This window comes from Phasianus colchicus, chromosome 2 (assembly GCF_987193195.1).
Source record: "Phasianus colchicus chromosome 2, bPhaCol1.hap1.1, whole genome shotgun sequence".
NCBI classification, from domain to species: domain Eukaryota; kingdom Metazoa; phylum Chordata; class Aves; order Galliformes; family Phasianidae; genus Phasianus; species Phasianus colchicus.
In genome coordinates, this window is record NC_143437.1 from 79365271 (window position 1) to 79387351 (window position 22081).

Consider the following 22081-nt stretch of genomic DNA (forward strand, 5'->3'; position numbering starts at 1 on the left):
CCATGCTGGTTTCTTACCTCCTCTGCCTGCTTTCTTATTCAGAGGGACGGAGAGCTTGGAGATGTTGAAAAGTATAACAGTTGATTAAGGACAAATCTGCTTTAGCCTGAACTCTCATCTGTTTTGCCAGCTTGTTGACATTATGGAGTCCTACCTGTGACTAATGCCTTGGAAACTAACAAGACTTAAGAGAATCGTTTTCCTCTCCCATTTTGAATGGATTCACAGGCACGTGGTGGTATGTGGGATAGTGTGATATTTGCTCATCTGTTAGAAAGGTGACATGAAATCACAGTATCATTGAGGTTGGAAAAGATCTCTAAATTCATCTACTCTAACCATCAACCCATCCCCACCATGCCTACTAAAATGCTGCAGATTCTCTAATCCCAGTTTAAGTACTGTTTCTAAGTATGTCTGCCTGTTTTGTGACAGCAGCTACATAGTGAGTATAGAAGGCAGACTAATGGGAGAAACAGCTCACAAAGCACATTGCTGGTGCAAATGGGAGTGTAGGAACCCAGGACTGGAATGTCCTTCACAGTAGTTTAACAGGACTACAGTTAGTAGATAACCAACCAAGCCCGCAATGAAGGATAATTGTTGCAGAATCAGAACTCACAGAGTGTATTTCATCAGAGGCAATTTTCTTTTATGAGGGAATGTGTACATTTTCTGTATTTCATGTTAGAAGTTTGAAAGTAACCTAAAATATTAATTTCTAATCAGGCTCCTCTGACTTTTTCAGTGTTTCTGTCTGTTTGCATTTATCTATGACGGCAGCTGGAAGAATGTCTTTGTATATGTACTGTCTTTTAGGAAACAGTCTGAGCTGTAATGCGAGGACGAAGGCAAGCTGTGACCATGCTGAACTATCTCCTGGGCAGCTAAAGAATGGCTTGTTAATTGACTAAGGTTGTCTCTAGCAACATATTCATAAGAATTCAGAGAGTATTTTTACAGCTGGCATATTTGTTTATGTAGGCTTCAGTTTGTCATCATTAGCAGCAACCTTCTCTCCAATTTTTTCAGCATCGTACTTCATTTTATAAGAACAGGCTGAAACCTACAGTTGTTTTAAGCATGTGAGAAACTGATTTGATTACTTATGGGCTGTCAGCACTAGGATATATGTGTTTAAAAGTACATGCATATATTTATTTGTATATATTATTATTATTATTTATATATGCATTTTATAGCATAAAATTATAAAGCAAGAACTGTTCATTTAATACTTGGAAGCACTATGCACAGCTATTGTGTTATATCATAAAAGCAATACATAGTAAATCATCTGTACATTTACTTACATATGAAAAATGTTTAAAAATGGAGTCAAAACTACCACCATTTCAAACTAATTGAAAGCTATAATTCAAAAAAATTGACACGGTGTTTTGGTTCTGCAGTAAATTAGACCTTTAAGGCCCTGTGATTTTTGACTAGCTTAGTGTGTGAATTTTCTTCAGAACTTGTAGAACAGAAACAAAACATTTCTTGCTGGTTTGATTTTCTAATAATGTTATCCTTCTATCTTAGTTTCAGCTGTGAAGAAATTGTTTTCTTCAGAGTACCTGGTATGATGCTGTTTTATTTCTAGGAGAAAAACAATGCTGATAACACACCCATGTTTATAGTTCTTTCCTAAGCAATGTTGAACAGAGCCAAGGCCATTCTCAGCAAAGGGCCCAAGGAGCCAGCAGTGAACAGAGTTAGAACAGCTGACTTAAACTGGCCAAAGGGATATTCCATACCATATGACATCAAAGGGAAGGAGTTTTGGTCTTTTTCTCTTCTGCTGGGGGGAGCTATTGGTTGGGGGGTGGGAGGGGTTATGAGCAATCACTCATGGGTCACTTGTTATATAGTCATATATGGTATAGTCATATCTATTATGCTTTTTCTCTACTCTCAAGTTTTATCTCAACTCATGAGTTCTACGTTTTCTTCCCCCGTTTCTTTTCCCCATCCAACTGGGAAGGGGAGAGTGACTGAACATCTGTGTGGTGCACAGACACCTGCTGGGTTAAATCACAGCACCTCCAAAGCTGTTTTGACTTCCCTCATACGTTAATGCTCTGTATATCATGAGATACTTCAAGATTCTAGCTTTTGTTCCTGTCCCTTTCTGCAAATAAATACTTTCATAATGTGTACCAAATTGTAGCTTCTTTTTCCATCGTCAAAGGAAGCAGTGATTTGTTCTCTTAGGCCCTGCTGTGCTCTGGCTGCTTACAAGCACTCACCTTGCAGCAAGAAAGGAGAGCTGTGCAGGAGATTGTATGGTGAAGTACCCTCACGTGTTGGCAAGCAACTAAGCACAGATGAGAAGACCTCCCTGCAGCTCCCTGGGTCTTTTCCATATTGTGTGTTCTCCATGTGATGAGTGGGTAGTGCTTTTTCACACTGTTTTGAGGTATTATCCAGCTCACTTGTTCTGTTTTCTCTACTGATGACAGAAGGGTACTGGCGTGCCAGAAATGTTTAACACATACATACTAAGCTTTTAGATATTTTGAGAGGCCTTTTTCAAATGGCTCATTTTCAACTTTTCTTTTCAAATGTGTTCATTATATTTTGACAATGCATGAAATCATACAGTCATAGAATATTCTGAATTGACCCACAAGGCTCACTGAGTTCAACTCCCAGCTCCATGTAGCAACACCCAAGATTGAAACGTTACATCTGAGAGCTTTGTCCAAATGCTCCTTGAACTCCAGCAGCTCGGGGCTGTGTCCACTGCCCTGGGCAGTCTGTTCCATGCCCACCAACCCCAGGTGCAGAACCTGTCCCTAACCCCCAGCTGCCCCTCCCTGGCACAGCTCCATAGTGTTCCCTTGGGCCCTGTTGCTATCACCAAAGAGCTGAGCTCAGTACTGCTCCTCCCTCAAATTGTCCCTTAACTTTACCTTCATCAGAAGCATAGCAAGTTCTTTCATTACTTATACAGCATTAGTCATGGTCAGTTATGCTTCCTATAGATTGGAGGCACAAATGATTGGAGACAATTCTCATCTAAGGCATAAAGGTCAAAGAAGAGAGTAAAGGCCTTCACTTATGGGCTTACCCCAAATTTTTTTGCTTGTCTGGATTCAGACATATGCTCTGCTCTGCTGCACTGGCTGACTTTCCAAGCTCTTGGAAAGCGTATCTGTGTTTCTGTGCCATTCTGCAGGTCAGGAGGGCAAGTGTCAGATGTTCTGCTTGCTGTGTGCAGCATTGTAATTCATTTTGTAGGCCAAGGTAATAACTCGATTAATTTATTTATACTTGGCCTTCAGCCACAGAATGCAAAACAAGAATCCTGAAGCCAGTGTCAGTGAATTGGCTTATGAAACATAAGGCACAAAAGCATAAATTCAACTTCAGTATTGACAGGGGGAGGATGCTCAGTATCTATGTGATAATTAGCATAGTACTACAGAAGCAATCTCAAGTGGAAAGCCATAATTGCTTAAATAATTTCTCTAAAAATTAGGTAGGAATAGAAATGTCTATCATGGGTTTTAATTCCTAGCTCTACAATTATGGTGAAATCTGAAGGAAAAAACACCTTTAACATTTTTATATTAATTGCTAGCTTAACAAAATCTTTTGCTTGGGTATAATTTTATTTTTCTTTAAGTATGATCTTTTCTCGGTTGCTATTGTGACTTTCAGTGGCACACGTCCTTTAAGATCTGTAACTAAAATATTTTTACTGCCAAGAAAAACACATTCTTAAAATCCAAATTCTCATATTTTTGTACCACCTTGCAATTGCTTAGACATGCATAGATACACAAAAAAAATTCCTAGCATCATTTCTAACATTTTTATTTTTCTTCTTGAATTTCACTGTGGATCCCTTCTAATTTGGGATATTCTATGATTCTGTGGTTCTACCGTGTAACTGGATTAGATGGTAAAGGAATACATAGGGCCCGTAGTCCTTACTTCCTTCATATTCCTCAGAAAAGGACCAGGCTTCAGTGTCCTCTCTAAATAATCTCTCTCACTGCCACTCTCAGAGCCAGAGCATGGGGCCAGTTGGACCTCAGAAAGCCTTTCCTTCTGCTTGTTTGTATGACCTGAGAGCGTTCCTGTTATGAAGTGAAAAAATGGTAACTTAAACCACTTTAACAAGGTCCTGGACTCTCTAACTCTTTTCCTCTGTTTCATGCTGAAAATGGCCAGACTAAATCATGTCAGGGATTGGGTTAACCATTTTAAGGGTGGCATGAAAATTGTATGCAGCTAAACATACATGAACCAAATGTAGACCAGTATATTTTTACTGATTTGATGCTAGGTAACCATTTAAAAAATGCCAAATGAATCTCACTCCTCAAATATCTATTTTCCTTGGTTATTTCCAAAGAGAGCTAGCACTGACTGGCAGGTGCCTGAGGATGTCTAGTATCAACTAGCATGAAACCCACTCCCACATTGGAATGTGTGAACATCATCTGCGGATATGCAGTTTTAAAAATATTGATATTTATAAATAGAACTGACTGTCAATTGTAACTCTGCAACAGACCCATGCCCATCATAAAGCAGTTGCATGTATGTAGAGAGTGGTTACCCTTCAATAATGTGTGTCCTGAAGGCTGGTCCTACAACCTTTCCAGATTCTAAGTCAGATCACTTCTGTGCAAATTATTTCACACAAATGGTTCTTTGATCAAGTTCAAACTAATTTCTTTATGGCAAGGCTGTTATTGCTTTCTTTGCTCCTGTTTTTGCACTGATGTAATTATTCTTTTGTTCTTGATTAGTTCAAGCTAGACAAGTGTTAGAAGATGGCTGTGACCATATATCCAGACAAAACAACACAAAAGGACCCTATAGCCCACTGCCAGGGCTGGTCAGACCCAGGACAGATAAAGTAATGTGAGAATTCTGTCACAAAAGAGCCACATTTCTGTTTTTGTTGGGTTTTTTATTTGTTTTGGTTTGGTTTGGTTTTTTTTTTGCTGTGTGTTTTACCATGTGGCAGTTGTGCACAAATGCTTTGTGGAGCGACACAGCCTGTTACCTGCATCTACCCCGATTTAAGTTGCTGGCTGACTTGTATTACATAAGCAGAAGGAGAAGGTGAGCTGAGGAGTGAGGATACAAGCTGAGCATTGGCTACCGGCAAAGGTTATATCTGCATTCCAGGTGATGAACTGGAGAAATATCCAAGGCTTGGTTTTCTCTGTCATTCTGGAAGAGGGATGTTATGAACACACCTCTAAATGCTCCTTCCCATCAGAGTTTGTTAAAGAAGAGGTACTTTTTTGTTTGATTTTTGTTTTCTTAGCCCAGAGTTGTTACCTATAAGAGATATTTTTTGAATAGGCTTAATAAAGGCTTGCTGACCACATGCTGAGAGCCAGAATCTCACTGAATTTGTGCAACCTTGGAAGCATTTTGCAAGATGTTTAAAATCCAAATCCAGTGAACCCAACACAAGATCTTTCCCCTTCCTTTGTCTGTCTGTAAAAGAGATGTGCCAGCACAGTGCCCTCACACCAAACACCCCAAGGCATGCTCATCCCACGGGCCAAAAAAGTCCATTTGCAGCACAGAAGGAAAGCCAACAGCAGGAGGAGAACTTAAAAGCTGTGACAGCTTATATAAGGATGATCTGTGGCCTCTAAGGAAATGAAACAGGATTTCATCCATTTGATCTCCTGTAATCATATAACATCTGTAATATAGTCTAGAAATGAAAGCCAAATGACAGCTCCCATGTCATGATGCTCTTCTCACAGTGAGGACAACACTGAGTAGCACCTGAGATGTGATCGACAAATTTCCCAGAAATAAGAGAATAGAAAACAAAAATAATAGCTTTATTTTTTTATTATTGTTTTCAGTTAGATTGGATCAAGACAGGCTGTAAATATTTTGTCCTTTGAGCTCAGCTTTCTAGGAGCGAATATGATTATTTCAGGATCTGAGGCTCATGATACTCATATGAGCATCAGGTTGAAATCAAGCATCTCATTTATGTAGCCAGATGAAATAGGGTGACAACTTAACAGCTGAAAGCTGCCTCTTCCTCATATTCCCAGAGGGCTGGGAAATAAAATACTCCTGTGAATCTCTTGCTTTATTTGTCAAATAGTCCTCATTGGGACTGAAGTATCTGAAGACAGCATATAAAAATGAAATGTATTATTGTGTTTAATTCTGCAAATCATTTAATATTAGTTCTGATACATGACAATGGTCAACTAACTTTCAGCAAGTACTCCAATAACAAAAGCCAATACATTTTTTTTAGAGCCATTTAATCTCTTATGAACTTAGACTTTACTTTTTCTTATATATATATTTGAAGTAAGCAGGTTAAGCTAAATTTAGGGGTCACCCACATGAAATTGAAGTGCATTTATACAACAACTGAATGCACACATATGGGGAAATTTGACATGTTAACCTAAGGCCAGACAATAGTGGCTGATAATTTCTAGTGTGATCATTCCACAGAGTAGACGAGCAACAGCACATTTCACTACTGATCATAAAAACATCAATTTGTAAGCCTTTAATTTCTACAGGTAAACTTGTGTCACCTTTTCCCCCTACTCAGTCATAAAGTTGTTTGAGTTGATGCTGGTGGATGTGTGTGAAGGGAAATGCTGCAAGTAAAGGTGTATTCAGGTTTCTTGGTGCCCCAAAGAGGAAAGGTGGTGGAATAGGTGCCAGGGGGCTCTGAAATCTTCCTGTCCTCAGCATAGGTAGGGTGCAGCATAGGTGGTAGTGCGGCTCCTGTGTCTGGGGGTGGAAAATCTGCAATGACTTGAAACCAAAATGAAGATCTGGACAGAAAGGTGTCTCACAGTGCAATGGGGAAGGAGCTGTTCTAACAAAGCTAACTTCCTGCCTGACAGTACAGTGATATATTCCTTCGTCCTGGTGATTCCAGCACATTGTGCAGCAGTGTGTGCTGACAGCTCCTCACTGCCTCTCTTCATCCTGTCAGTTTGATACAATAGTTCACATACATGAAAAATCCCTGAGCTAACAGGGTTAATAGAGCCTGTGGCTGACAGAATGACTGTGGGCACCATCCATGTTGTCAGCCTTGAAAATGTGCAAATTCAGACTTGTGTTTCCATGTGGTCATTCATGTTCAGGACAGGTGTCAGTGTCCTTTTGATGTCATGCCTAGAAGCTACAAAACTATGTCCTATTTTGCAATGGTTTTGTCACCAGTTTTGCGTGGCAGACTCAGTCATAATCTATAACCTGTCGATCAAGCCTCCTGGGCAATACAAATGCTCAGCTTTGGCATTCTGGTGACACAGTTACCAACAACATGATCACTACTGCCAAGTCATCATTTCCAGGTGGAAAAGGTGACACATTACTCAATTTTTGATGCTTGTTACTAAGGTCTGAAGTATTGTACACAAAGCTGCATTTACTCTTTACTCATCCTCATTGAGATTAAAATTAATGCCTTGCCAAACACTGAAATATGTCCATCTTTTCTATTCTAGAAAATAAGTAGAGGTATTTTTCCTTAGCAATAACCTGTACTTTAGTCTGAATTGTTCTATTTCCTGTCTCTGAGGCTAATATGTTTTTATTTTTCTTTCATGACTTATGACCTTTTCAGCAAAGGTGAGGAAAAAGTCAGTGGGGTGGGAGGTGTGCTTTGGGGAGGATCAGAGCACTGATGGAGAGGCATCTCTGATCAGATCTTTTCTGAGTGCATTTCTTCTTTACTCCCGCTCCGTCATGTTCATCAGTTCCAGCTGAAGGTAGATCCTGGGACAGACTGGGATCCCTTGTCTCAGGAGAAGGTATAGTGCTCCACAGATGACAGTTGTACAAATCTAACTACCAGTGAACATGGTTGGAGAGCCAGTTGTGGGCCTCTTTAGTTCTGTATGAGACTGTGCACATCAAAGCATTGAAAGACAGCCAATGTGAACTCCATAAATGTTTTCAATTTCCTGAATAAAGTTTAAGTGCAACCGGTTTGCTTTCTGAAGCAGTCCTGAGGGGTCACTGTGGTTTGGCTATATGAGCCCACAGTGTCTTCTAGGTGGTATTTTCTGAGAGAAATTTTTGGAGGTGAGGTGTTTTGGACTCCTTTTTAAGGCATCTGCCTCTCCAATTCGTGCAATTTATTTCTGTCATGGCTCTGCCTCATTCCTATCCATCTTCTGGAGCTCAGGCCCAAACCTATTCAGCTATTACAATAAATAGATTGGTAAATAACCTCATGCCCAGTTGGCAATAAACTCCTGTTACTTCCAGACAATACAGCAAGTGATGTTATGATGTGGAGGTTTAGGTTGTCAATGTCAGAAAGAATATTTCATGAGAAGCCTAGTGTAGCCCTGAAACAAATAACTCAGAGAGGCTGTTGCATTTCCAACCTTGGATTTTTCAACACATGACTGACCAAAGATTATGACAGATGTGAACTGATGATTGTAATGGTCCTATTTCAAGTAGGGCGTAGAACTAGATCATCTTCAAACAGTATTTCTATGATTTTGTGATTGCCTCTGTTCTTAAATTGCCAGAATGGTCCTTCAAATGGATTTCTCTTGAAGCAAGTATCAGCCTCCTGAATCATCCTCAGGTATCACTTGGAAATTTCCATCCTAAGCCATTCCCAGTAAGTAGTTTGGAAAGTGCAACCTTGCTTATAAGGGAAAGATAATTTTATAGTATGGCAGTTTGGCATTCTGCACCAGGAGAATGTCTTGGAAACAAATAACTGATTAAATTTCCAGGTATGGATGTGTTTCATGAAGGAAAGTAAAGTGGGAATCTGTGCAGATTTGTTTCCTGCTTGGCAGTATCTGTAGTAAAAGCATTCACAGAGTGGCCATTTTGTTAGATTTGACAGAAGACTAACGCAATGTGCACTTACCTCACCAGAGTATTTGGATCATTAGTTTATTACTTTAAAAGTTCTTTAAAAGAAGAAAATGACAACCATTTATCACTGCTGTCAGGAGTGTAATCTAGTTGCTATCTTGCAGAGATGTTTCTGAGTATTGCGTAACAGAATTTGTCACTGTCTTTCTCTGCAGGGATGTAGTGTGATGTTAAATTCAATTAATATATACAGTAAGGGGGGGTGCTGTCACATAACTTGATTTCTAACCCCTTCCAAAGTTTATTGTCTTGAGTTCTTACAGAGAGCTTTCCAGTCAAATAAATATCAGGCTCTGGTAGTCTATGTCCATTGGTTCTGGCCTGCATGTAAGCAAGGAATTAATTTAATGTTTTGCACTTGCAAATTTAGTTGTTTAGTATTATTTTACTTCTAGCATCACAAGAATTCTTTCTAGACCACCCCAGGAAGAATTTAGTCCATTGTTTCGTCTGGGCTCAGCATCAGGGTGAGCCTGAGATTCTGGAAAGCAGTGGAGGCAACTGCTGGTACCAGATGGCAAACTAAAAACTGTGAGTGTGCCTCCAGCAAGGGATCTGGAGTGAGAGAGATCAGGAGAGTTCACAGTAACTACATTTAGATGTGTTTTTGACCTTTTCCAGTGGATTTACATGGCATCCAAAAAACCTTTTCTGTTTTTATTTCTTGTCACCATCAGCAGACATTGAATACGAATGAGCTCTGTCTATAGGGTCATCAAGTCCAATTCCCCTTCAATGAACGTCTAGATCAGGTGGCTCAGAGCCCCATCAGCCTGTCTCCAGAAACAGGGCATCCACCACATCTTTGGGCAACCTGTTCCAGTGCTTCATCTTATTGAAAAATACTTTTTTTTTTTTTTTTTTTTTTTCTTATATCCAATTTAAATCTCCAGGTGAGGTCTCACCAGCGCAGAGCTGAGTGCAGGATCACTTCCCTCAACCTGCTGGCCATGCTTCTTTTGATGTAGCCCAGGATATGGTTGGCTTTCTTGGCTGCAAGGGCACATTGCGGCTGGCTCTTGTTCAGCTTTCCATCCACCAGTGCCCTCAAGTCCTTCTCAGCAGGGTTGTGCTCAACCCTTTTGTTCCCCAGCTTATATTGATAATGGAGGTTGCCACGACCCAGGTTCCTTCCACCTGGGAAATGGTGGAAACCCTCTCCAAATTCAACCTCATGGATCTTTCATATTAGCTACATTTATCATGTTGTATATGTGTTTGATTTGTGACAGATTTACTTTTGATTGTAATAGAGCATCCAACTCAGCAGGGCGCATATATTTTTTAGGTGCTTTCATCTTTTTAAAAATAAAAATGATTTTTTTATGTAGTGGCACTTTGGAAAAGAAACATTTTCAAGTAACATATAATTACATTCTACAGTTGTCAAACAAAGCAGTGGCTAAGTGGCTGTTCAATAACATGCAGCAGCAATGCTGTATCAGGTACTAACGCTGCTTACCTTTTAGCTACATTGTAATTATTGGTATTTTAGGTAAGTACTGCTGCATTTATTCCTATGTGGAAGTGCTGCTGTAGAGCAGGGAAGTATTCTTTTGTCATAATGCTTCTCAAAGTTCATACACATGTGAGTAAAAGTGAACGTATCAATGACCCTGGAAAAAAAAATGGAAAATTATCCACCTTCTCTAAAATCAGTAGTTTTAAGAAATGGTATAAGTATGTAAGAGGCACCTGACATTTATGTGCATTCTGAGCAGTCTGAAAACATACTGTCTCTTCCCACTTAATACAACAATAGAAGGGTTATGAAAAAGATGGTGTTTGGGTATAGAGGAGAACAGAACTTTAGAAAGACCATTCAACATTACCTGATTTGGTACGTGGCTGATAGTATTCAGTTCAATGTGTTTTTCAGCATACTGTAAATTAAATTTCCAAAATTTTTAAAGAACTCTGTTTAAGCCTGGAAAGATTGCATTGGAAGAGCTAATTAATCTCTTAAGTTCTTTAGGACAAAGTGTTGGTTTTTTTTGGTGTGTGTGTGTGTTCAAATCTGGATGCACTGAGGAGGCTTAGCAAAGAATGTTGCACGTGTTAGTACATCTTAACCTGTTTTTATCAGTATTACCTTCCTTCAGAATGAGAATTCAGTGAATGCAGCAGTATCCTCAGACTGCATGTACTCCACTAGCAGTCTGCTAACCTGCAAGGCTAAAAGGATATCTGACATCTTTCCAACCTTACTGCAACTGAGCAGAAATAAAAATACACAGGGTAATATGATACAAACCCAAAATACTCAGTAGAAGAGTAGGGGGAATATTATGGATATTTCTTAGAATTTCAAGTTGTTATCATACACAATGTTTCTTTGCTAAGTATCTCATTAAAGAGTATTTGCAAAACTATGTCTTTTCTACCTCCAAATACTTGTATCCATGTCAAAACGGTAGTAACTGCAGAGGGGCAAGAATGCTGGCTTGTTTTAATCGGTTGCTATTTGTCCACTGTTGTTATGCTTGAATCTTTGGAAAGATTTGTCTGGGGAGAAAAAAACACATTGTCACATGCCACATCAAAATTAACAATTTATGGATTATCTGAAATTGAAATTTCTTGATGTATTAAATTTCTCAACTTATTCTCAAGAATAACTGATGTTTTTCATATGAGATATGGTTGGTTTGCAAAGAGGATAATAGCTGTGTTAGATTTATTCACAGTGGATCATTGAAAACAACTTACTTAGGTTCTCCTCTCCTCTCCTCTCCTCTCCTCTCCTCTCCTCTCCTCTCCTCTCCTCTCCTCTCCTCTCCTCTCCTCTCCTTCTTGGAAAAAGAAAGTGTGGTGGTCCAAAAGTAACATCGGCAGGCTCTGAGGCTGACATGCAATGGACAACAGAACACCAAATGGAATGGAGACAGAACCAGGGGCAAGAGGGCTTCTGCTCCACATGTTCTTCTCCACAGCTCTAGTCTGAAGCAGGCTCAGTTCTGCAGACACATTCTTTGACTAAGGAAGAGGTAGACTGTTTTTTTTTTCTGTCAGTCACCCCTGAAGTATTTAGAGTAATCAAAAGTAAATCAGTGGGATTGTATACTGCATTTCCCAACAATATCTTACTCAATTGTGATCTTATTTTCTGATTGGTTTTGGAAGCTTAGCAATAAAGTGGTATCTGTGCAATGCCATCTTTCACTTCTTCAAGCCCTTTGAATACAGCCCCTCTAGGGAACTTCAGTGGCATCAGTACAAAATGAAACATAAAGTAAAATCAGACACCTCAAAAACAGAAAGATAAGGCATTTAAGTGCTAAGTGAGGCATAATTCTGGTAAGTTCACATACTTGGCAAATCAGTTATTTCAATAGAGTATTCAAAGATGAAGAAGGTCATGACCTGAGGCTGTTTAAAAATCAATGGTGAATCAGTTTAGCAAGCATAATATTTAGTTCTTGAGCTTTCATGTAATGAATGATTAATTGAAATTTAAATATAGCTCAAAATCTTAGTTTTAAACTAAGTTCTGAACAACCACTTTGAACAACTTTTTTCTTCTCCTAAAGCACTACTGCCCTCGTCTGATTTTTGCTTTCTGAGGTTTGAAAATGACCTCTTTATATTGGTTCTGATAAGAAGAGACTTGAAACTTGAAAATTCCCCCACCAAACACAATACTGAAATTCCTAGGTATTTCAGTATGCAGGGCTTTGGGGTAAGTGTCAATGTAGTGACAATACTGGAAAGAGATTGTTGCCAATGTGCATCCATAACTGTAGATTTGGGCCCTGGAGGGACATGACTGGCTATGTCATAGACTTATCAAAACAGGAAAAGCATGCACTATTTATCTATTAGAATGGTACTGGAAGGAGCTACAGTAATGGTGGATAGTGCCTGAAATATTTGAGGAGCCAAATTTGGTCCACAGTTTGGCAGCAGAAGGACATTCCTATTGATCTAACAATAGTCTTTTCTTCAGACTACAAACTCAAAGCCTCTTGCTGCAGTGATTTAACAAGCATACCAACTCAGCACACACATTGTGGGGAGATCAGATATCTCAATTATTTCTTTTTTCACGTACCGAATCTTGGTCAAAATCTTAGTCCTTGCCTTAAAATGCCCCTCAGAAATTTGAGATTCAGCTGGTCAGAAATGTTGTCTGAGCGTAAAGGTTGAAGTGTTGTTGGTAGCACTGCTTCTCTAGCGCATCAGTGTCTGTGGAGGGGCAGCTCCTTTGCTAGTTTTTTCACATCCTTGTTTAAGATTCACCATGTGCCCTATATACTCAACACATTATTGCATTAGACACACAACTGTGCTTTCTGCCTGTAGTGAAGATGAACAAACAATCACCAGTATGTTATAGCAGAAGGGACTTTGACATTCTGGGAACAAGAAAGCTGCAAGGATTTCTGTAGAAGAGAACAAGTGGATGATCACAGCTCTCAAATCCTTCTGAGCTTTGTGCATCCAGTTGCTGAGGTTTTGATGATGGGTCTGGTCCATTAAGGAAGGCTTTCAGAAATGTCAGTCAGCTTTGTTTAACAAACAGAACTTACTGGCAAATCTCATGGCATAATAGAACGGGAGGAGACTGAATATGACCTACATGAAAGGTTTTTTACTTTATTTATTAAGGTTCTCAGCAAAGCAGAGAATATTTGTGTAACTGAGAACTTACTCTGCTCCAAACCATACAACCAGTACCGTTGGCACTGAAATAGCAGTGACAGCCCCAGCTGGTGTTTGGAGTTCAGATTCCCATAAGACTAATTCCAAAAGCAGCAGCCAAGAGGGCTGACCTATCTGAAGGCCCTAGCAAGCACTTGCGCTTGGCTGGCTTCATGCAGAGCTTGTTTCAGCTAGAAATGGACAGAGCTCATGGTTTTGCTCTGCAGATTTTATATACTACCAATGCCATTTTGTATCCTGGGATTTTGGATGTAGGCCCATAGCTGAATATAGATTTATTTTTCTGCAACGTTTTAGACAGCAACAGTTTTCATGGTTGAGACTTCACCAAAGTGAGGGGAAGATCTTCCAGCTTTAGCAATAGCAGCATAGCTCATGTCACTTGGCACTCCTGGTGAAAACTCTTTGGGGGATGTTGCCTGACAGCCTTTGTCCAGCTGACTGAGCATGTGATAAAAGACATTCACCCCACACAGGGGTAAATACAGAAGAGAAAAGGAAAGAAGAAAGAGAAAGAAAGAGAAACAAACAAACAAACAAACACATTTTTTCTCACTCTTTCTTCATGGATAATGTGAGAATCTTGAACAATTTTTCGCTCAAAGCTTATTCACCGGCACCTATCCAAGGTATAACCTACACCAAACTTTTGGAGTTACCATGAGCATAGCAGTAAGAGAAATATATGTGTCTGAGCAACCAGGAAAAGTCTTTTTCAGCTGTTGCTACTTCTGGGCATTCAAGCTGACTTGTGGGGTTTTCTCAGAGAGGACCACCATGCAGTTGATGTACATACCTAGCAGCCCAGCATGCAACAATTGTACAATCAACTACCCATTGACAACAGAAGGGGCATGTGCTGTTTCCCCTGACAAACAAAACATAAATGCCCCCGACAACTAAAGCAAGCCCTGACAAACCGAACAGAAGTGCTCCTCACAACCAACCGCTGACCCTGGCAACCAAAACGATGCTATGAAGAGAATAAAAACCTGATGAGTTCCAAGGTAGAATGGGGGCCCCTTCTGCCAAATTGCAGCCATGTGGGTCAATGAGACATCGCTTACTACACTGGTGCCTCCCTGTGGGCCAATGAGGCATCACTGGATCCCTGGTGGTGACTATCCCCACTAGGATTTCTCTCTAACTTCCCCATCTTCCCTGCATTCCTTAGCTGATTAGAATTTGTAATAAGTCACTTTGACAGCACTTGGCCTCTTTTGCTGCATAAATCTTCCTCCAGGTATATATATCCAACCATCTCCTCCAATAACCGGGGCGAGACACCTGTTCAAGTGCCTGTGCACACTTTGTACATCACTGGAAAGTGGCAGAGCTCAATATACGCTATGAACCAGGGGGAGCAGTGGGGGTAAGCCAAATTTCCCACAATTTAAGTGTTTTCTACAGGGCTATTGCTGCTGGCAGGGGTGCAAATGACAACTGCTGTTGTACCCTGAATGGTGCCTGTGTTTGCTGCTGTTGCTGTTTGCAGCATATTGTGGAGTCAGTCTGCAAAGCATTCCCCAAGGGAACCCAGCACATTCCCCTGTATGGCTGCCTACTTCTGAAAGGCTCCCTGTATTGCTGGAAATGGGCTGGCTCAGATCTGATGCTGTTTCTGCAGTCTCTGTGCTGCCTAGCATCCTGTATATTAGTGCTGCTTTTTAGTTCACTGTGATTACTATGGAGAAATTAATTAATCATCTAGTTGTCTAACTTAGCTTACATATGTGCATCATTGCATCTCTTTGAGGCTGGATTTTATTTCATAAACACACACAAAAACACACTGAAGTATTTCAGTCTGGAGTATTTCAGCTTGGAGAAGAGAAGGCTCCAGGGAGACCTGAGAGTGGCCTTTTGGTTTCTAAAGGGAGTCTATAAGAAAGAACAAGACAGGTACGTTAGCAGGGTCTGTTATGATAGAACAAGGCACAATGGTTTCAAACTAAAAGAGGGGAGATTTAAATTGGATATAAGAAAAAAAGTGGTTTTTTTTTTTTTTTTTTTTTGCAATGAGGATGGTGATGCACTGGAGCTGGTTGCTCAGAGAGATAGTGGGTGCACTGTCTCTGGAGATGTTCAAGGTCAAGCTGGATGGGGCTCTGAGGCATGTGATTGAGCTGTAGGTGTTCCTGTTCACTGCAGAGGAGTTGGATTAGATGACCTTTAAGGATCCCTTGCAACTCAAAAAAATCCATGATTCTACGTTTGCCTCTTATTCATGCTAACCACACAGTACTTTTATTTTGTATTTTATTCTCTGTCCATCTCTTACCTCTCTGTTGTTTGACAATCCCAATACAAAGTAAGTAAAAATAACAGGTCCAGCACAGAGGTAGTGGTTTCTGGCTGTAAGTGGTAGTAAAATGATGACAGCTGCCATGCTGATGATCCTGCTGCCAGCCTTATCATGGCTGAAGCTTTGGACAGCCAGGTTTTCTCTTAAAAGAGATATGAGGGTAAAGGGGGCAGAAAGGGGTAGATGCTACTGCCAGGAAAGTGGAATCTCTACTCCAGGATGAGATTTTCAGCTGATGAGAGGAGAAGGACTCCTCCTCTCTCCTATTCTTACTCAGATCCTACCAAGCTGCCTTCCTACAACCTGGCCTGCTCTGCAACTCTGTTGTTCTGTCCCAATTAGGTTTGTCTGTGCTGCTGAGAAGCCATGAGACAACTTTGGGAAATAACAAAATCATCTGACTATATGCCTTGCCATGGCCTTTGATCTTCACTAAAAATTCCTCCACATTAAGAGCTCAGTCCTGCTAATCCCAAAGCTGCAGTAAGAGGTCCCTGGCATTTCTCTCAGGACGTGGTCTGCATCTCAGATGTCTGAGTCCATATCCATTAAAGAGTAGAAAAAAGTACTTATTAACAAGCTATTAAAGACTGTATTTTCTTTGTTGTTCATTGATATAGTATTAATGTGATGCAAGTATAATCTAATGGGAACAAGATAAAATCCTATGGATTCTCAAAACCATAATGAACAGTAGTTTTTTGGTGAAGAGTTACTTCTATCTCTAGCTTCATAGTCATTTTTCAGGCTCCTGCAGTACAGAATGCATTTTAAATTTCTACCACAAATCCATAAAGAAAAATATTTATGGTGCCTATAGTAAGTTAATCATTTCATATATTTATTAAAAAACAAAAAGCCATGCAGTTCTTCATCTAAAATGAATAAATGTCATCTCTCTGCTTTTTAAAGAGTAAGAAGCATCACTGGGTGTTTAATATTCCATGTTCATAGTACTCTGAAATCAGCCAATATTTTAAAAAAAAACCTGTCACTGCACAACTAAACATCAATACACATTTTTAAGGCTGCTCAGGTTTTTAATGTGATGAATCAGTTTGATTGTGTTATGGTAGTAGGATGGTTCCCACAGAGTTTGTTCCATCTCCATGTTCAGTTAGAACTTCAGCACAGAACATAAATTTACAAAGGTCTTGCTGAGTCTGAATGTTCTCAGAAAATACCAAAGTTTTGAAAAGAGAACGGAGGCATCTCTACATCTTTGTCTGAGATAAATACAGCCAGTTGAAATCTGAGAATAAATATGCATAGTTGTGCATGCTATATAGTTTAAAAGATCTGCAATGTTGCATTATCTGCGAGCTTCTTTGGCCCCCCTAGTTATTTTCATTAAAACATTTCCTAAATTCCACCCAGAGTAGAAGTAACACCTGTGGAATCATGGAATATAAAGACATTGCTGAATTACTATTATAAATGCTATATTTATATTTTATAGGCTTGATAATGATTGTACTATTGAGAAAATAGCTGGTGTAAAGGACATATTTTGCTGCTGAATGCAAGGCTCTGCAGTGAAAGTCAGTAACAAGTTCCACTTGCTGTTGAGATTAATTTTACCTGGTTCAAAACTGAAGTTAAAAGACTTAAAACTATGAAAAACCAAACAACTACATTAAAGGACTATAGGTTTCTTTGCAGTGCAAAGTTTTGTCATTTACTGTGTAATGTCCCAGTGGTTTTGAATGTAATTTCATTCTGCGGCCTGTACGTTCCTAAGATAAACTCATGACCTGTGACTTACTCTGTATCTCAGAGGTAAATAATTAAATTCTCTAGAATTCTTTTTTGTTTATTGTCGTTGTCTGGGTAGGTTTTCATACTGCTCAAAATAAGTAGAAGGAAGCGGAGCTTCTTCATCTAGAATTCTCACAGACAGTAGAAAACTCTCCTGCAATTTACTGTCACTTTGGCACTTACAAATACCTCACCTGTCTCAAATATTATCCTTCCAGTTGCTTCATGTATCACTACCGACTTATCACCATAGAATTTCTGAGGACTGCAAAGCTCATTCCTTTTAGGCTTTCTCATGTAACTGAGATGCTGTTGATAACCATTTATTTTGGCCTTGGAGAGCCAAATAAATGGCTTGAAAATAATTGCCAAATTATCAATCTAGCTGTTAGTCTTCAGGGGAAAAAATATTTTTTTAAACCAAATCAAAACTAAGCCTAAAAGTAGCTGGGTTTTGATTTCAAGAAATACAACAGCTAGAAATGTTTTTTTTTATATTTGCTAACAGACTGAGAAAGCACCAATCACTGGCAATAAATACTGATGAGAATTTCTGATTTTGGCTACAATTATAGCAGATCTATTAGAAAGTAGGCTCTTGTTAAAACCCTACATCTATCTGTCTTGCCACTGATCATGTTTGAGTGTAAATTTTATTTTGGATGCAGAAAATTATGACCTTGGAATGCCATGCAGAGAAGTTGGTGTAGGGATGCCTCAAGGTACAGAAATGGCTAGGGCCATTAGTAGAAGAAGCCCAGACACCTGCTAGGCTATACCCAAATTACTACCCTTCCAGAAATGTACTATGTGTGTGTTTCTGGGAGTGGGAAATATTTTGGGTAAGCAGAAGCTTTGAGAGAGGCTTCACAGGTGGAAATGTTGTCACGATCTTTGGCACAAACAGTAGTTTCTCCATAGATATTTCATCTGTTAGTGAACCAATGATATCCATGTAGGGAGGCAAATGAATGACAAAAGACTATTTTTATAGTCCTTTAAAATTTCCTTCCTGCCCTGGGAACTTTTATCAAAGCAAGTGAATCTCTGAGGATATAGCTGATATTGTTCGTGACTGGGCTGACTGGGGAAACCACAGCTACCAATGCATTATATATCTCTTTAAATCCTTCTGAGTCTCAGCTGGGTACTAAGAGTAGGGTTTGATACAAGTTGTACCGACTTATGTTTTCCATTTTGTTTCTGTTTTGAATCTCACTTTTCTTTTGTCAGATGTTACAATTGTCTTTGAAAGCGTATCTTGCAGAAATAGAGGACATGCAGTGCTAGGCTAGAGCATGTGCAGATCAGAATGTCTCCATCTCCATTTGTGTGGATCCATGCAGCAGATCTGGCTGAGGTTTGAATAAAAGGGAGTTTAAAGTCAGCAGAATTTAAATTATTTAAAAATTAAATATAAGTTTCTCAGAATATATTTTGCACAGACAGTAGATAAAAAATGTTTAGTCCACCTGTGATTTGGCATACTAACACTTGTTGCCTAGTATTTTATGCTGGAGAATGAATCTGCTTTCTTTCGCTGGTCTCAGGGCACGGTGTACATGAAGTGACAGAAGAGAAGAAATGGGAGAACGTGTGGAGAATGGCCTTCAGTACTGTGACAGCCATCTCACTCTCTCCTCAGGCCCTCAGAAGGTTTGGGGAAATTGGCTGCAGGACATTATAAACAGACTTTGCAAGATCTGCAGGCCACACTTTCCTTTGAAGATTTCTGTGAAAACAATCCCTGAAACATTGGGATATGTTGAATGTCAGTTATGATTTATGAAATGAGACTTCAAGCCTTATTTCCTTTTGTTACTGAGTAAAAGTTTTTCAAATGCTTATTAATATAACCTGAGGATCAAGAAGGAAAACAATGAATCACTTGCAAAGAAGAAATGAATTCTCCAAGAGAATCCTAAAAAAGAAGCATTCATCAGTCGTGCGTCTTCATTTATCTCCCCGGGCTGAGCTGCAGTCCCATCTGTGTGACTGATGCTGACTCTGAACAGCTCCTTCTCCACCTCCTGCCTGTCCTTTCCCTGGTTAGTCACACTTCCCACTTGGAGAAAACGACAATCTCGAGCTCCTTAGAGGCGACACAACTCAGTTTCTCTATCTTCCCCTATTACCATTCATACTCTGGCCAGTTCAAAGAGTGAACACAAATCAATACCCTCAGCTGCTGAAACCAACCAAAACTTATGGGCTGTTCTGTGCGGTATTTCACAATCATGTCATTTTCTGACAGTGGTTTCTCAGGCTGCCGTTACAACAAAAAAGAGTAGTTTCTCCAGGAGACAAGCTGGAAGGCCAAGCTTTGATCCTGAAGTTCGCATGAGAAGACCTGAATGTGATGGTTGCAAGCTGAAAAATGTTAGGCACCATGATTTGCATGCTGTGGCCAGGTCAGGTGTAGAGCAGTTGTCCCTGTCTCCCAGGTACCCCATGGTGAATTATCATCTATGCCATATGTTGACCTTCTGTTTAAGATTAGTAGGATCTTCTGTCTCATGCTGCAATTGCAGTTCCGAAAGATAAACTGCTTGCTGTGCTCATTAGTATGTTAGACCAGAGATTGATTTTTCCAGCTCACAGCATTAGTAACATATTGAAAAGTTTGGAAGTGTTTCTGAAATGCACTAATGGATAAGCTCCTGCTCATTATTCTCTCGGTACAACACAGAGTTTAGCGCTGCTGGTTATTAATCTGAAATTAAGTTTGAAAAAAGTGAAGAAGAGAAGTGGGGCTCAACAGGTTTTTGTTGAATTTTGAGAATTGCATTTTCTGATTTTCTATGGGTTTAACTTACTATGAGGAAAAAATAATAACTTGAAGACTTCTATTGAATTTGAGTCCAAATGTTTTGTGAGGCCAGCATTTTTCCAAGAAGAAGGAGGAGCTGCCTGGACTCTGAAAGCCTGACTGTTTATGCAGCAGAGAGAATGCAGAGAGAGTTGGCTGCTCACCTTCAAAAATGTTACCTTCTGTTTTTATAACAGCTGCTCCAGCACTGCACCTCCTCCTTCTGGTAAGAACCTTGAGAAAGAGCTATAAAAAGTAAGTGGGGCTCCTCCTATGCACTAAAAGTGCTAAGAGTTTGGAAGATCCCATGATTTTTCTTCATTTTCATTAACAGTTGAAACTTGCAGAACAGTAAAAGGACACCTATAATATGTCTCAGATATGGTGCAGGCTGGCTGCTTATATACAGGTGATGCTGAGCATGGGGGTATGTACAGTCAGACATGCCTCGGGTTGCTGTGCATGCTGTGCATGCTGTGCATGTCCTCAAGAGAGGGACAGTTTCCTAAGAGTTCTACTAGATTTGGAATTCGTAACTAGCAACAAAATTAAATCAGATCTGAAACAAGAATTAAAGCGCAGTTTCAGGAAGCATTGGTTTGGGGAAGAGCAGTTCAATATGCAGCTGAATCTCTGGGCAAGAACTGCAGTTTAGTTGCCTGATAATGACCTAATAGAATTTTTGGGATTGATTATTTACCAAAATGCACTGGTTATTCTTTCTGCAACAAGGGCTTTGCTGTTGAACATCAGCACATAACTCCCCTGCATTTGCATGCACACACACAGGCAAACCTGTTTTTTTCTGCAATGTAATGAAGATGTTTTCTTTTTTTGTCAGGGATGTAGAGACAACAACAATGAAAACAACATCTACATCTTTGCCAAGGCCATAGACAAAATAATGAAGAGAATGAAAAATTTTTCATGAGTGTTCTTGAAAACTGAAGAGATACTCCTTTGAAAAAGTCCAACAACTGATCTCTTTGCTGAAATCAAAGTAAAATTTAAAATATCTATACTCTTTTTTGAAACCTCAGTCTAAAAATAATCATATACCAAACTTACCACTGAGACAAATGGTGACTTTGACATGTAAAACTGCAACACCACAGCAGCCAGCAAAATTCCAGTACAGCAGCATGTATTCTTGCTCTTGTGATTTTATATATTACTGACAGTGGCACTGTGACTTGCAATCCCCTGAGGCTGGATCTAGGCTCTGCTAGGGACCTATTCTATGGCCTATTTCACAGTAACTTTAAAGATACCACAAAGGGAGGCAGTAGGTGAGAAGCCTTTACGGAGTATACAAAGATTGTATGGAGCTATGTTCTGTTGCTATCAAGGTAATAATAAAACCTGATGATTTATTGATACAGAAGTGGGAACTTATGTGTTCATTTTTTTAGTGTTATATGAAAAATACATATATTTTTTTATATTTATATAAATTCAGTTGAAAAGTCAGACCAAATGGCACCACAATTATTGATTAAAAAAACCCAAACAGTAAGTATATAGCCAAATACTAAATCATACTTGAAGATACTTTGACTCTATTTTTTTGGATTGAAGTGAACAGAATGGGAAAAAAAATCCACATCCTCAAATAGGAGAAAAATGAAAATGACAATTTTAACTGTGTACCGTACAAAGGTGCA

The 22081-nt window shown here is 39.5% G+C and overlaps 1 protein-coding gene across 5 annotated transcripts in view; it reads left to right on the forward strand.

Annotated features, from left to right (window-relative positions):
• The window catches only part of LOC149919132 (uncharacterized), a 38242-nt gene extending 16443 nt beyond the window's left edge, over positions 1 to 21799 (forward strand). For 3 of the 5 annotated variants that reach the window (XR_016464807.1, XR_016464809.1, XR_016464806.1), the window contains one exon: positions 19159 to 21799. Coding sequence is in view for 1 of the 5 variants with exons in the window: in XM_090136711.1 (XP_089992837.1) it covers positions 8523 to 8617; positions 19159 to 19179 (116 nt within the window). In the remaining 4 variants the exon portion in view is untranslated. Of the gene's footprint in view, positions 1 to 8522; positions 8618 to 19158 lie in introns of all 5 variants that reach the window. The other 2 variants (XR_016464808.1, XM_090136711.1) reach the window with 2 other exon arrangements.
• Positions 21800 to 22081: the final 282 nt, after the last annotated feature.